We start from the raw sequence: 16,466 nt of genomic DNA on the forward strand, positions 1-16,466 counted from the left end.
CCCAAAAAAAAAAGGAAGACTGGAAAATTATCTAAGATGGACCCATGAGAACTTCCTTTCCTCACTCACTCACTCACTCAATATAGCAGACAAAATTGTATGTCCTTGTGGAATTTAAATTCTCCCCAATGTTCTCTCCCAATATATAATAGTAACATGAAATTAGTTTCTACTAAGTGGATTTTCCTCTCAAATGACAATGAATTATTGAGGAGGATTATCAGGACGTTGGTGGCAGTTGTGGTGTGGTAATATACATGTCCTATGTCCCCAAATCGTAGTCAATCAATCAATCAATCAATCATAGTTTTGTAAACTACTGTTACCTCAATAAAAAATAGTACAATGAAAAATTGCGTTCTTGTAATTTTTAAATTTGAGAGAATTTTTAGGGTGTCTTTCTTCTAAACCTGTGCTTTTACAGTTCAAATCACTTCCCAGGTGCACACAGATTGAACTGGCACACATAGTTGACACTCTTTCCATGGAAAAGTCCAGAGCTTAGCTGGATCCAGAATGCCTAAGACCAAGCCATGGCTCTTCTATTGTCTTGTGCATGACACTTGGTAACCTGTTTGAGCTTCAGTTTCTTCATCGGTCAAGTGGCGTGAATGATGAGACGTCATAAAATTGGTATGAGGATTCAATGAGATAATCTGAAACAGAACAGCATCTGACACGTAATAAAACTCAACATAGGCTATTTTCACTTCAATATCTTGACTGTGACATATGGCATTATGATTCCTTAAACTTATTCTCCTCCATACTACATTTCAAAATGAGTATAGTAACATCTCTGAGTTATTAATCAGGCAAGTTTTTCTTCAAATAACAATCCAAAAAGGAAGTTACAGATATACCTTAGTGGTGTATGAGGTGTGTCTAATGGATTAACCATTAATCCTAGTGTGTAAAACCTGAACTCTGGGTGGCAAGGCTAGAAGGGATTTGAGAGACTATCTTGCTAGTCCCAGCCTTGTATGACACAGGAGGACTCAGAAAGCCTGGAGAAGGTAAGTGCCTGCCCTAAGTCTGCCCTGGCCTGCATTTGCCCAGCTAGAATCATGTCACTATTTATATGGTTTGGATTCATTGGCTATGATCAGAAAATATTACGATAATTAGGAAATCAAGATTGTGATTAAAGATTAATGTTATCTGGTCAGCTATGTAAAATACGTGTGAACTGGCAACAAGAATATTCTCACTTGAGACCATGACTGGGAGGACTCTTGGTTAGTTTATATATGAAGAACTTGCCAGACTTAACTTGACCAACCACTTCTTTGGTTTAGTGGGTGGAGCCAGTCTTCCTCATTGGTTAAACAGATTCAACCCAAGTATAAGTGGAAAAAATATATGCTCTCTGTCATTTAGGGCTGCAGAGAGTGGCGACTAGTTGGAGGGACGAGAAGTATCAGAACATGAGTTCCAAGACAAAATCCGTAGGGGTCATTGGAGCTCCTTTCTCAAAAGGACAGGTGAGTAAAAAAAACCTGGCTGTGAGTAACTGAATTTCAGAAGGTTTTGGACTTTACAACGACTAATGTGTGAATGTCTGGTTAGTAACGTTCTATGATAAAATCTAATTCTGAAATATGTATATTTATTTCCACCTATTATTTTGCGAATTCGCATAATTATGGCAAACCCACCAATTCTTGCAATACTCAGCCACTATTTTACTTGAATATTAATTTTTTCTTTATATATTTTTAAGAGAATGTCTTTATTTGCATGGAAATGAACAACATTGCAGTGTAGTTACAAGATTTAGCTTTCCATCTTTGTATTGCTTTGTATTGCTTTGTATTGCCTTTGTCATTACTGTGTATATGCAGAAAGAAAATTTTAACACATTTGTTTAGCTATGCTTTAATACCTAGGAATGGTTCATAGCTTGACAGCAACATTCAGATTCATTTCAATTTGGATGACCTAAATGTTATTGTTTTATACAACTTTGTGAATGACTCCTATTATTTGAGGAGTTTAATAATTCTTTAAGAGTGTTAGTTCTGGACTAGATAGAATCCTTTGTGTACCTCTTTCTGAGGGAGAAAAAAGAAAAATAAACGAAAGAGACTTTGACTCCAAGTTAGCAGCATTGAAAGAACGGATGGATTTATGAAACTCCCAGATTGCCAAAACATGCCACAACACCGGCAACATTTAAATTTAAGTACGGGGTTGGTTTTTGGCCTGGACACATTGTGATTACACACACCTTAGGTTTCCAGTGTGTTTGTGCTAGAGAGGATGGAGAAAAGGAACAAAAAATGAAAGCAAATGAGTGAGATAGAAACTCCGAAGGTTGATTTTTTTTGGCCATTATTTTAAGTGGTGAATTCTCCAGCTTTCTCATAATTCTCTTTGTCTACCTGGAGAGCATGTATGTCTTCTGTTTGGTACTTTTGCTTTGCACTCTGGCTTTTCGTTGCAAAACAAATAGGGAAGTCAGAGGTTAGAAACCTGACCTGCATTTGTACTGTCAGTAATTACTGTTCTGCTTCCCGCAGAAATCCTTCAACTGTCCCTCCCAAAACCCAGGGACCTATCGCTGACAGGAAAGTCCTTCTTTTAATCGTGGGGTTAATTGCCAAATCCACAATGTCTGACCTATTCTTGGGATAGGTTCTCACAAACATAGAGTTGAAATAAGTGACCCCCACCCAAAAAAAAAAAAAAAAAACAGCGGGGAAAGGGAAGGCAGGTAGAGTTTGGAAGGAAGGGAAAGCCTAAATTCACTGCGGCCCCTGTATCTCTGCAGAATTTATGCTGATAAAACAGCCCTTTGAGAGGAGAGCATTTTGAAGTAAAGTTTGATTCATCTTCTGTTCGCAGTATTTCTTTTTGTTTCCCATGCAACCCATGCCCCATTAAAACATGGTCCCCTGAGAGTAAAGCTTGTCTCCTTATAGAAAGGAATCAGAGAGCCTTTACTACACTAAACCATAGTGTGTGTGGTGGGGGGAAGGCCAACATATAAACAACTGTTTCCACTTCAAAGAAGTAAAAATTTGACAAACAGGCAAACGAGAGGATTAGTGAGTAGATGGCAGGCTGAGTCTGAGAAAGACTCTATCCCCTGCCTCACTTCCTTGCAAGGCAGCAGGAGAATAAGTCAGGTGGTGAAGAATGAGGGAGGTAATATGTATATTTAATTGCTGGGTTAACTAGGGCTCAGAGAGATTTGGTGATTGGCTCAAGGACACACAGCCTGATGGTGATTCCAGAAAAATAAACAAAGAGACTTTGATTACAAGTTAGCAGCATTGAAAGAACGAATGGATTTATGAAACTCCCAGATTGCCAAAACATGCCACAACACCAGCAACATTTAAATTTAAATAAGGGGTTGTTTTTTTTTTGGCCTGCATACATTGTGATTACACACACCATAGATTTCCAAATCGTGTGCACCTGACCCATGTTGATGCCTTTTTAGAGACTCAAGCTTTTACACTGGTGGCCAGTCAGGGGTTGAGACCCAAGTTCAAAGTCAGTGGTGCTAACAAAATGATTTCCAAAGTGAGCAGCAAGACAAGCAGTGAGAAAACATCCATCTTGAGAAGCAGTTTGAATCAAGCAAATACAAAATAAGACTAGAAAATATTACCCTGGAAACTTAACAAGGTGTTAGAACAAACACTGCATCAACAAAGTCTAAAAGATTTGTTTTAAAGTTTGAAAGAGAGGGAATAAAGACTAGGGAGTTTTATTAAATTGACAATTACTGAAATCCTACTGTCACTGCACAACACACTACAAAATATAGTGCCCCAGGTGTAGGGAGTGGTAGACTGAGGTTTAGTATTGGAGACAAACGCACAAAATCGAAGGCAATATATGAGCCGAGCAGCATCCTGTTGGGTTTTGGAGAGGGAGAAATTAGATCTACATTACAGGAAGTTGGGAGGGCATGTGAAAAAGGAATGGAGGAAAGGATCTAAGCGTGTTGGGCAAAGGGGGAGCCTTGATGCCAGGGATGGGAATTTGACATTGAGGATTTGCTGGAAGGCTGGGCCAGTCACTTGGTAAATTGAATTAGGAAAAAATATTTTCTTAGTTTGGTGCCACGTGTCTAGCCCACAGTCCCTGTCTTGGTGTATCATCGGCATATCTCTTCTGACTAAAAGAAATAGCTTTCTATATCTAGAAGCCTTGTTGGAAAGTAGAATCAGAGAGAAACATTAAAAAAACCTGTTTCTGGGGCCTCCCCGGTGGCTCAGCGGTTGAGCACTGGGTTGCGAAGCTGCCCGCAGACTCTGCACCGCCGGTTCGATCCCCGGCTGCTCCCCGGCCACCGGAGGAGGGTCCCACATGGCACGCAGACCTCTCCTGCCGCCCACTGCTCCCCTCAGCAGTGTACTTCGGTCCTTCTGCCTGCTCTGCTCCCCGCTCTGGCTCTGGTGAATTCTCTCACCCTCCCGCGATTCTGACTGTACCCAGTGCTTGTATAAATAAATAAATAAATAAATAAATAAATAATAAATCTTAAAAAAAAAAAACCTGTTTCTGTAGATCTCTAACCTCTCAGGAGATGGGAGAAGACTTACCTTTGAGGAAGAAGTGTATTAGCTTCCCTGATGTAAAAATAGCCAGGTGGAATTCACCAAATGTACTTAAGCAAGTCAAAACTTGAAATACCAGGTTGGTCTTAGTGGTTTAGCTCCTAGGTGATGATTTTCCCTAAGAACCCTAACTTAACTTCTTCTGAGAGTACCTGCATGTAGGTTTCTCTCCTGCTATGCTCTTTTATTTTTTCTTTTGCCTTGGCCCAAGCTGTTTTCCTGGTTTGCAAAGTTTCTTCATCACTCTAGTCATCTACCTGAACAACACTTATGTTGTAAAACTCAGCTTAGATGTCAGCTATCCAGCTTTCCTGACACTCTGTCCTCACCGGAGTTATGAGGATCCTGTTTTTGTTGTTATGGCATATTGAATTTGCACTGAAGCAATCTCCATGTACTGTAATTGCAGTTAAATATCCAAGTATTGTATTACCTGAGGAGTTACTCAAAGGCAGAAGTCCTCTTCTTTAAGTTATTGTATCAAATGATTGTGTCAAAATGCTTTTGAATAAAATATGTGTTGATGAAATGGTGTAATGGGAAGAGGAGATGCAGGTTTTGGAATCCAAAGAACCTGGATATGATCTAAGTCTCTGCCACTTGTTAACTGTTTGCCTGTAGGAATATTATATAACCTTTCTGTCTCTAGTTAACATAGGAGTGATTCAATTTACCCTACTGTGATGATTAAATGAAATAATGTAAATTCCTGGTTCTGGAGGGACCAAAAAAATGGTAGTTACTTTACAGCAGGTAAAATAATGAAAAGGGTTCCTATTATTGTATCTGATGGTCATGATAATGTCTGACTTGCATTATTTTTTTATTGTTCAGCCACGAGGAGGCGTGGAAGGAGGCCCTCTGGCATTGAGAAAGGCTGGTCTGCTTGAGAAACTTAAAGAACAAGGTAATATGACTTCCTTCCCACTGTGAAGGAAGCAGCAGGCTCCTGCTGGGGTGTGTCTGGAGTGACACACAGAATGATAACAGAGGCTACAACCTTAGAAGCACATTCTACAAAAGAAGTAGTGCGTGGGGAGAATGCTCAGTAAATATTGTTGCATGAATAGCCTCACTCAGGTATTTTGTCTCTCCACCCAGTCTGTTGCTTAAGAGTGTGAGTGCAAGAACTAGGGCTGGGTAGGTAGTAGGGATTCAGGGGGATTGAAAATGAAAGATAGGGGGCAACAAGGACACACTCCTTGTAAGAAGAGCCCTATTTGTACAAGGAAATGCAATAAAACAGTAGTAATAGTAATGCTCTGTGTTTGCACAGTGCAGTGGGCTGACACATACACGTGAGCATGTAAATGAAAAGTTATGTGTGTCATAGGAGCATAGGCTAAAGTAAATGCCTTTATATATAAAGCCCCGATGAGGTTTGGTGAGGATATGGAGTAATTGGAGCCGTGATGCATTTCTGATAGGAATGCATGCTCTTTTGGAAAGCATCTTGGTAGTTTTTTAATAAGCATGCATTCACCTTTTGACGCAACACATTTACAATTAGGAATTTACCCAGGAGAAGTAAAAATGTAGGTCCAAATAAAATCTAGCAGCATTTTTTAATAAGAACCCAGAAATGGAAACAACAGAATGTCCACTGACCGGTCAGCGGATAAATAAAAAGTGGTGCTTCCTTACTATAGTAATAATATTCAGCTGTAAGAAGGCACAAGCACCTGGGAAGGCAAAAACAGGTTGAAAGAGGCCAGGCACAAAGACGGCATACATTGCATTTACATGAGATTCTAGAAAATACCAAAGCAGATCAGCAGTTGCCTGGGGTTGGGGTAGGGAATGACTGCAAAGAGGTAAGAGAGAACTTTGGGGGGTAATGGAAGTGCTTTTAGACTTGATTATGGTGGTGTTTGCAAGTCTGTAGATATTTCTAAAACTCGTTGACCTCATGCTTAAAGTGAGTGAATTTTAGTGAATAAAAATTATACTTCATAAAGCTAAAAAAAAATAAGACTACAACAGAGAACAGAAGGGTGGATGGACTGCACAAGTCTGTGAGTTCATAAGCATATCTATTTTGTCTATATTTTATATCAGGTTAAATCTCTTGAAGGTGTTACTGAATTATGGAAATAGATATGTAATAAGCACAGTATTCAAGGACTGGTTAGTTCTGAACACTGAACTGGCCCGTATCTCAGTTTTACACGAAATTTTGTAATTTGAGGCCTAATATAGGGCCTTTTAGGAGGTGCAGCTAGGTCCTTAAGAGATTTATATTGCCTGCAAATTCTCCTTATTAAAAAAGTATAATAATAAATCCTTTATTTCCTGAGCTTTCCAAAGTGTTAGGTTTAGTGCTAAGTAAATGTTCCTTTTTTTTTTTTTAAGATTTTTTTATTTATACAAGAACCGGGGTACAGGCCAGATGTGCAGGAGGGTGAGAGGATTCAGAGACAGAGTGGGGAGCAGAACAGGCAGACCGACAAAATACACTGCTGAGGGGAGCAGCAGGAGAGACAGGAGAGGTCTGCCGCACCATGTGGGATTCTCACAGGCTGGGATCAAACCCATGCTGCCGAGGCTGCAGACAACTTCACAGTGCGGCGCTCAACCGTCTGCGCCACCAGGGAGGCCCATACATGTCCTTAATTATGAGACAGATACAATGGACAGAGGAGGAAGCTTCAGCAGGTGACAAATGAACTGAAACAAAGCATGGAGAGTAAAATGCAGAAAATACATATTCTTTCCATTTCAACTATTTCTTTATTACAGATCTAAAATATGTTTGTGTGGAAAAGCAGAAAGCACATAATCAGAGAGAGAGAGAGACAAAAATAGTGACGTCACCCATGAGTTCCAAACTAAAAGTTTACCACTGTTATATGTTGGTCTCTGGTCTAACTCGATCCATTCAAGAAGAATTTACAGTAGGCACCCACTGTGACAGTGCTGGTGAGATGATCCCTGACAAAAGTAGACATGGTTTCTACCTTCATGGAATTTATAGTCCTTCGGCCTTTTCTCTGCTTCCACTTTAGAAAATGCACCTATTTTCAAATTTGGAATCAACTTGTGCAAACTGTTCGGTAATCTTTTTTTTCTTAGTAACTTGATACTTTCAATTTTAATTATAGAGTGTGATGTGAAAGATTATGGGGACCTGCCCTTTGCTGATGTCCCTAATGACAGTCCCTTTCAAATAATGAAGAATCCAAGGTCTGTGGGAAAAGCAAACGAACAGCTGGCTGGTGCGGTGACAGACGTGAAGAAGAATGGAAGGATCAGCCTGGTCCTGGGTGGAGACCACAGGTCTTGTTGAATGATTGTCTCTTGGGAGTCTGGTACACATGGCTACAAGAAATATAATCAAAACCAGGAGAAGGGAGAAAAGTGTGGAAAGGAAAGCAGTGGTCATTATTTTATACCTTATTTTATGTATTTTTCTTTAAATTTTATAGATTGCTACTTTATTTTGGAAATAGAGATAGCTTTATTTAAAGTTTTGAAATATCCTTATTACAGAAGAAAATACATGAATTATGAATAGATTTCAGTAAAATGTTCAAACCAGACTTACATTTCTGAATAGATAAGCACTCAGGAAATTCATAGTTTGTTGTACCTGATTACTGATAATGGAAGGAACTTATTTAGCTAAACATTTAAAAGAACATGCTCTCTAGGGTAAAATAATAATTATAAAATTTTGAAACACACACACACACACACACACACAGATTTGTTTCCTAACAACAGTTTTAACTAGAATTAAAAAGCTGGCAAATTTTTTCCTTGTTCATGACTTTAACAATTATGTGTGTGTTATCTTATTTTTTGTTCTCATTGTAGAGTGTAAATTTCCTTATTATTTTACAATTATATATGTGTAAATTTTTTACTGCTGCATAATTTTCCATCAAGGCAATATATCCATATCCACATTGTCAGATACTCAGTTATTTTTAAATTTTCACCATTATAACTAATGTAGTGAAGGTGATTTTTGTGGATGCATCTTTTTAATGTTTACTGTCAAGGTTCCAGGATATGTTACCAAAAGTATTACTGGGTGATAAATATAAACATTACAATGGCTTTTGATGTAAGAGTCAACTGTGTCAGCTCCTTTGGTTTTCTCCTCTAAAATCAAACTTACCAGGGCTTCTGTAATAACAGTACTATTGAGAAACTAGGGATCATTTTATTTAAGTGGAAAAATTTGTAGGTGGAAATTTTAAGAGTGGTGAATGACCAAAAACTGAAGAACATTAAGGGAAAACAACCATAAAGCTGAATAATCAGTATCTGACCATTGAGACATAATGGATTCCACTTTGGGAAATTCCTCATTCTCTAAACGATCCTTGAACATTTATGAATGGGAAGAATACAAGCATTGTATGGCAAACTCCAGTCTTTCCACTTTTGTGAAAGGTATTTCTTGCTTCCATTCTGGCAACATTTCTAGAGGATGGAGTGTTGGAGACGAACTTTGAGAGCTTGGACCTGGCTACAAGGGGTCTTTAAATGTGTGGCAGGAGAGTGGAAAGTTCAAGCAGAAGGTCTGAGCATCGAGCAGTGAGGGAGCACTGGGATATGCTGGCTGAGGTGGACGTGAGAACTTCTGAGGGATATTCTCCTTTTGTAAAAGAATTTAATTTAAAGAAAAGTGGAAGCGCTCTCTCATAATTCATTTGGGAGAATCAAATATTTACCAAGAGAGATAAGAGTGAAGAAGATGGGCCTAATTTAACTCTGAAAATTGAAGTGCTAAGTATTTCTTGTGTGGTTAGTGCTTTTATACACATTTAATCTTTGGTTAAAGTATAATTTGCAATTTTATTAGAAGGCAGTTTAGAAAAAAAATCACAAATTTTAGTAATGTCATTGATATAAATACAACTTGCTAGTAAGTCTTAAGCACAAACAATAGCTTATCTATGAATATGTTGTTTAATTGGCATACCTAATCTAAAACCTATCAGGAACATCAGCTACTTTGACATAAAGGACAATCAAATGGGAGCATTAATTAATAATGAGTCTGTAATGATATTACAAATCTGATGTTCACATAAACTTCTTTTCCTTCCAAGTTTGGCCATTGGGAGCATCTCTGGCCATGCCAAGGTCCACCCTGATCTCTGTGTGGTTTGGGTGGATGCTCACACGGACATCAATACTCCACAGACGACCTCCAGTGGGAACTTACACGGACAGCCTGTGTCTTTCCTCCTGAAGGAACTAAAGAGCAAGGTAAAAGGCTCTTTGGTATTCCATTACCAAAGAATAGTATTCCAAAGAATAGTATTCCAAATAGTATCCAAATAGTATCCAAATATCCAAATATCCAAATAGTATCCAAATAGTATTCCAAAGAATAGTCTTCCAGTGGAGGGGAGGTAAGGACAGCTGTGCTCTCTTATTCTTGGTATAATATCAAACCATCTCTGCAGCCAATAAACAAAGCATTGGCAGATAAAGGTGTACTTGAGTTTTCAAAGTGACTTTATAGCTCTTGTCTTTTTGATTTTTAAATTACCCTATTCAGTAGATGGTGCAGATAATAATCCTTTATAAGCAGATTAGTAGAGGTTCAGAGGTTAGCTAATTTGCCCAAGATTGCATGTCAAGCTGCCACAGACAGCCAGACAGCTGATGACGTTCTCAGGTATTAACAAAGACGTGGAGTCTAAATGAATTTGCCTGCAGGTGGCTAGGCAGGGGGGTGGCTAGGGAGAGTGCCATCGAGAGCAGCTCTGCCTTTTACTCTCCCAGGCCAAGCTTTTATTAAAGATATGAACAAAGGAACAAGAAAAAAAGCACACAGTTGTGTTTATGCTTATACAAATTAATAAGTTACTGCTAGCACAAGTTTTTCTAGCTAGTAGGGAACATGCATACAAGCCAGTACGTCCTCAGAGAACAGTAGTCAATTCTGGGAAGAAGTTCTGTTTACAGAACTTCTAACCTCCTGGAACTCCATATGCAGAGTAAACACGTATTCTCAGAAAACCCCAGCTCCCTTTAGGGCAGCAAGCCCCCAACATCAAACATGCAACCAGGCAAGAGTCCAAATTGTTTTCCTAATGCCTATCTCTTCCCACCACAACCACAAAGCCTCATTCTTACCACGTCTCTTCCCCACATCAATAGGGTCTTTGCACAAAAGGAGTTCTAAATGAAGACGACAACAGTTGATAATTTAGAATCTTTACTGTGAGAAGTACATATAATAAATCATTATACGAAGAACCACCTCCTTGCTCCCTACAAACTCTTTCAAAAGATGTAAAATGAAATTCCCAGATTAAGATTTAACTTTGTGGTTCTTAATTTTTATTGGTATACTGTAGTATTTCAATAGAACAATCTTAACCAATATAGCTGCGGTATAGTGGTCTTTAGGATACTTAAGGATTCAAACCTCCTTATGTAAAATTCTCAGAAGTACATTTTTTTGAACTGATGACCAAATGATAGCTTTATCAACTTGCAAAGTATCCAGTAGCATGTGGAAACTGCCAAGCTCAGCAAGAAATCTGAAGAGCAAGCAAAGGTCTGGTCAAAAATTTCTCTCAGCAATTATAAGCCATCCTCTGGATTAAGTCTTTATTGAGAAAGAAGTAAAGAAGGAAGCTATGTAAGTAACAGAAAAACAGAACTCCTTATCTGAGTTCTGAGAAAGCAGAACCCAGTGAAAATGGAGCACAGAGTCGATTAACCCTGACCGTTGACACAGGTTGGTCTGGGCCACAGGGTGAGGCCAAGTAAGGCCATAGCACTCAAGGGCAGTATAAGGGGAGGAAAATATTCTCTTCTTAATTTTGTAATGATTTCCTCAAAATGTATGTTCTAAATATAAGTACAATCCAACAAGTGTCTTTAACTTTCAGTGCAAGGTTTCCTCAAGAGAAACAAATATAACTAACTGGAAATATTGCAATTATTTAGATCCCTGATGTACCAGGATTCTCCTGGGTGACTCCCTGCCTATCTGCCAAAGATATTGTGTATATTGGCCTGAGAGATGTGGACCCTGGAGAACAGTAAGTTTATTTCTCGATGTGACTTACTTATCTTCATTGTCCTTTTGTGTACTAGGTGTGCTTTGTTGGGCAAACTTAAGAGGAAAATTACTTTAAGCGCCAAGTCTCTATCTATCTAGAATTATCTATCTACCCATCCAACCATCCTTCCATCCACCCCTCTATTATTTATCATCTTATATTATGTATAAAGTTATAGATAATAATATAATAATAAATTTATGTACATGTACATACATATATATGTGTGTACTCAGGTGATTTTTATCTTAACTCACCAGCTGTTTTATACACACACACACGTGTATATATACACACACATATATATACATACATATACATATATATACACATACTTCACAGAACCTAAATATTTTTTGTATGCTTTGTACTATATCTATCTTTTCTTTAAAAGAAAATTAGGGGGCCTCCCCCCAGTGGCGCAGCGGTTGAGCGCTGGGCTGCGAAGCTGCTCGAAGCCTCTGCAGCGCTGGTTCAATCCCTGGCCCCTGGCGAGGGTCCCACATGGCGCAGACCTCTCCTACTGCCTGCTGCTCCCCTCAGCAGTGTGTTTCATCGGTCTGTCTGTTCTGTTCCCTGCTCTGGCTCTGGTGAATTCTCTCATTCTCCCATGATTCTGACTGTACCCAGTGCTTGTATAAATATAAAAATAAATCTTTAAAAAAAAAAAAGGAAAATTATGGCATGGAGTCAATTTCATTATTAATTTTAGATTATCTTAATATTTCTTCTCTTATAGCTACATTTTGAAAACTCTGGGTATTAAATTCTTTTCAATGACTGAAGTGGACAGAATGGGAATTGGCAAAGTGATGGAAGAAACACTCAGCTATCTAATAGGAAGGTATGATGTTTGTGTATGTGTGTATAGCAAAAATTAGTAAAAAGACTTGCTAGTAGTCAACAGAAGTTATTAATAGAGTCTGTAAGTAAAACTATAGAACTTGACTGGGTTGTTACTTTTTATAAAGTAATAACTGCTATTTATCTACTATCAACTTTACACTAAATTCCTTTCCCACCTCTTAAAAGAAAGAAAAGACCAATTCACCTGAGTTATGATGTTGATGGACTGGACCCGGCTTTTACACCTGCTACTGGCACACCAGTCCCGGGAGGTCTGTCTTACAGAGAAGGTCTTTACATCACAGAGGAAATTTACAAAACAGGTAGGTAAAAATCTGAGTGGATAAAAAATATATATTTAGACCTCCCAGATCTGAACTTCAAGGCCCAATGGACACTTCTAAATGCCCATCACATGTTGCAGCCACTCAAGTGTCTTCTGTTGGTCAACCTCTTTACACTCCTAGATAATATTCCAAGTCAGATTGTACTGAATTAAAAAATGTCAACTATTTAATAAATCAAATTATTTCTGTGTTAATAGGGCTACTCTCAGGATTAGATATAATGGAAGTGAACCCATCTCTGGGGAAGACACCAGAAGAAGTAACTCGAACAGTGAACACAGCAGTGGCAATAACCCTTTCTTGTTTTGGTGTGGCTCGGGAGGGCAATCATAAGCCTATTGACTACCTTAACCCACCTAAGTGAATATGGAAACATCATATAAAAATTTCATAGCTAATTACATAATTAGTAAGTCTGATCATTTACTAAACCTTACAGTTATCCTCCCAAAGATTCTTTCAAAAAAAATACTTTGCCTTAGTAAATATTACCACAATTAGGATGAACTGTATCAATTCCCTCTTGGTATGAAATTCAAGAATTTAGACATTCTAACTTGTGAAATGAAAAAGTGTTTATTTCCCATTTTGGCAAAAGAATTATCCAGAGAAAGAACAGTATACATGTATGCCCTTATGAAAATTTGTTGGCATTACAATAAACATACCTATTTAAGTTATACTGAGTGGGGCTCCTGATGTCAGCTCCTAATGCTACCCTACCTGAAAAGGCACCGCATTTCCATGTTGTTAAAAGATGTGATTTTTATAATAAACTTCGTAAGATTGTATCTTGTCTACGTTTCTAAATACATGTTAACACGCACACATATATACATACACCCTATTTAAATCCACTGTATTTTAAAGCTTACAGTGAAATCATTGTTCTTAGTGAAGTCATTTTAAACTCTCTGGGTCTGATTTCTTTATCTAAAATGGGTCATCATAAGGCGTGGGCATCTCCAAATTTATTAATGTTAGATAACCATGTTATACTTTTTCTAAATTTCAACACTTGTTGGTATTTTAAGCATGGTTACCATCTAGGCAGCCTTTTAGAATACACAAAATCAAACTTTTTCCCGCAAGTAATCTAATTCAGATAGAGGTTTCTACCTAAAAGTTATCTTGTGGCTTCCAAACACTCCACCCTTCACTCATTGCAACTGAAATTATTTCTCATCAGCTAAAACCCTTAAAACATCCTAAAAAAGGTAATATAGGCTTTGGGATATGAGTAAAACAGAACAAAAGTTAATGTATGTTTTGGGATATAATGAATAATGTAGAAAAAACAAACTATAAACAAAAGAAGAGAAGCAAACTCTTGCCCTTTTCCCCAACTTATGTAGACCCCAGGTGGACTCTATGATGAAGCTGGTGCCATGAAATGATTTTAATTGCTGTTGATGTAACAACATTCATGTTTAAAAAGCCCTGATTATCTGAATTTTCACATGCAAACCAGAATTTATCTAACTGTTGACACTATGGACTTTGTACGATATTTCAGAAAAGAGAAATTATGATAAATCTTACTCTAGAATTCATTGCCTAGCACAGTAATTATACACGTGGTTGTTTAATTAAAGCTTACTAAAACCAAGCTTAGTTCTACATGTCAAGTTCTCAACAGGCACACGAGGCTTACTGTTGTACAGGATAGCAGGGATAGAGAAGACAGAGCTGCTCTCTAGTTGTTAAAACTTTGGGGATGTAACGAATATAAAGGCATTTTTTTCCTCAGCTATGTTTTAACCCAAATAAAGTTTGTCTGTTATTAATGTCTCTGATTAATAATAATTCTTTCAAAAGGCTATTTGGGGAAATCATATTCCTTTTAAGCAAGAAAGGAAATATTGAATTTTTAATAAATTGGAATGTCTGTCCTTGAGAAACTGGGGACATTGATTTTCACTTCCATAGTTTGTATAATACCACTATCACAATTATTTCCATTCTAGGATCTCAAAGCATATATTTCTTGAGGAAGCAAGAATATATTGAGACTATGCTTCGGATACTTGAAATCATTCCTAGCATAAAATTTCTGAAGAATTTTAAGACTGTTATCAGCTTAGAAAAATTACACCATTAAAAAACTTTAAAGCTGGACTTACATGGCAAAGATTTAATGATTATAAAAACTGACTATAAAAATTATAAAAATACGAGCCATGAAGATAACAGTATTTGGAAATAAAAATTGGAACTGTTACCTAGTTGGTTAAAGTTCAGAAATTCTTTATAAAAATAACCAGAACTCTTTAATTCCCAGGTCAATGGCAGTTACCAATTGTAGTGTACAACTCATGCAAATAGCCAGTTCTTTACAATCCTGTCAGCACACTGCCTGGCACACACAGACACCCATTCAAATTCAATAATCAGACAGTTTAATTTATTCAATAGATTTTACTAATTACTTTTCAAATATTTTACAATCTTAATGCCATTTTCCTTTCAAATTAACAGCATGTCTCTCAAAATCTAATAAATCCCAAAGAACCAAAATGCATACTATACTTAAAAATATAAATATTTAAAAGTTTTAAGATCATGAAAATTCCAAGAATGTCTCATCATCTGCCAGGTAACAGTTTCAAACTGAAAAGCAATCAATTTATTTTTAAAAGAGAATGAATAATTGCCATTTAAGCATGATTTTATTAAATGATGCATTTCCAGCTATGCTATTTCTTCACATGGCTCCTGACTCATTTCATACAGTAAGTTCAAGACCACAGCAAAGGCAAACATTGTCACTCTATCTTGACAGAAACATTAATCCATTTACTTGGAAGTCTATGATAAAAATTTTAAGCCATTTTAAAAATATACAACTATGTTTGTTCCTGGAATGCAATCTAGAATACTGTACTTGACAAAAATCTCTTAATCTGAAAGATGTATCAACAGTGATTTATGTATAAAAGAACTTGTAATAACTATTTTACACATGTAGTATAAACAATTTATTTGAAGATCGAATATGTCATTAATAATAAAAAATAAAACCAAAACCAATGAATAGGAATAGGAAAGACTAGAATAGGAAAGATGGACAGTGTCTTGTAAAAAGTTATTTGATCACAGATAGCTCCACGTTCCTAGGTAGTTTTAATAAATTGGTAAGGATATGAACATATAGCGTACTTGATCTCTTAGAGACAAAAATATAATAGGGAGACGGGAGTAGGTATCAACAGATTCAACATTTGAATCAAAATCAAACAATCTGAACATCATTCCCTCTACTGTAACACTATGTGGCATAATGATGTTCAGATTTAGTAGCTTTAAATCCTCTTTTGAAGACGATGTATTTCCTTTTTTGCCACCTTGACCTCACTGGGTTACTGGTAAGGTCACTGGCACCTGATTAGATTGAGATGCTGGAGACCCACTGTTAATGGCTTGTGGAGGTACCGCGGCTGGTTCCATCTTGCTTATGTGTGTGATGAATCGAAGACGAAGCTTTAAAGCTGGTTTTAAATTACAGATAATCTTCTCTACCTAAGTAAAACATTGAAAACATTTTAATCAATTTTTTATCTTTAAAGAACTGATTGAAATATATCTTGAGACAATAAGCTATGGGATGGAGCAGAGTAGATGACAAGTTTCTCTGCATGTTTTGTGTTTTAACAGAAGCA

General features: G+C 37.3%; 2 protein-coding genes across 8 annotated transcripts in view; one reads left to right on the top strand and one right to left on the bottom strand.

The window, feature by feature from the left end:
• The window catches only part of ARG1 (arginase 1), a 138,257-nt gene extending 124,612 nt beyond the window's left edge, over positions 1 to 13,645 (top strand). For 5 of the 6 annotated variants that reach the window (XM_054697838.1, XM_054697839.1, XM_054697840.1 and 2 more), the window contains 7 exons: positions 5,412 to 5,484; positions 7,679 to 7,853; positions 9,641 to 9,800; positions 11,499 to 11,593; positions 12,354 to 12,458; positions 12,647 to 12,783; positions 13,005 to 13,645. In XM_054697838.1, the coding sequence (XP_054553813.1) occupies positions 5,412 to 5,484; positions 7,679 to 7,853; positions 9,641 to 9,800; positions 11,499 to 11,593; positions 12,354 to 12,458; positions 12,647 to 12,783; positions 13,005 to 13,171 (912 nt within the window). In that variant the 3' untranslated portion in view covers positions 13,172 to 13,645. Of the gene's footprint in view, positions 1 to 1,384; positions 1,485 to 5,411; positions 5,485 to 7,678; positions 7,854 to 9,640; positions 9,801 to 11,498; positions 11,594 to 12,353; positions 12,459 to 12,646; positions 12,784 to 13,004 lie in introns of those variants that run through there. The other variant, XM_037520403.1, reaches the window with a different exon arrangement.
• Positions 13,646 to 15,089: 1,444 nt separating this feature from the next.
• MED23 (mediator complex subunit 23) overlaps positions 15,090 to 16,466 on the bottom strand; it is a 40,731-nt gene continuing 39,354 nt past the window's right edge. For both annotated transcript variants that reach the window (XM_037520405.2, XM_037520404.2), the window contains one exon: positions 15,090 to 16,326. In XM_037520405.2, the coding sequence (XP_037376302.1) occupies positions 16,159 to 16,326 (168 nt within the window). In that variant the 3' untranslated portion in view covers positions 15,090 to 16,158. The remainder of the gene's footprint in view (positions 16,327 to 16,466) is intronic.

The sequence above is a fragment of the Talpa occidentalis genome, unplaced genomic scaffold (assembly GCF_014898055.3).
Source record: "Talpa occidentalis isolate TD23 unplaced genomic scaffold, MPIMG_talOcc4v2.1 talOcc4.2, whole genome shotgun sequence".
In the NCBI taxonomy this organism is placed as follows: Eukaryota; Metazoa; Chordata; class Mammalia; order Eulipotyphla; family Talpidae; genus Talpa; species Talpa occidentalis.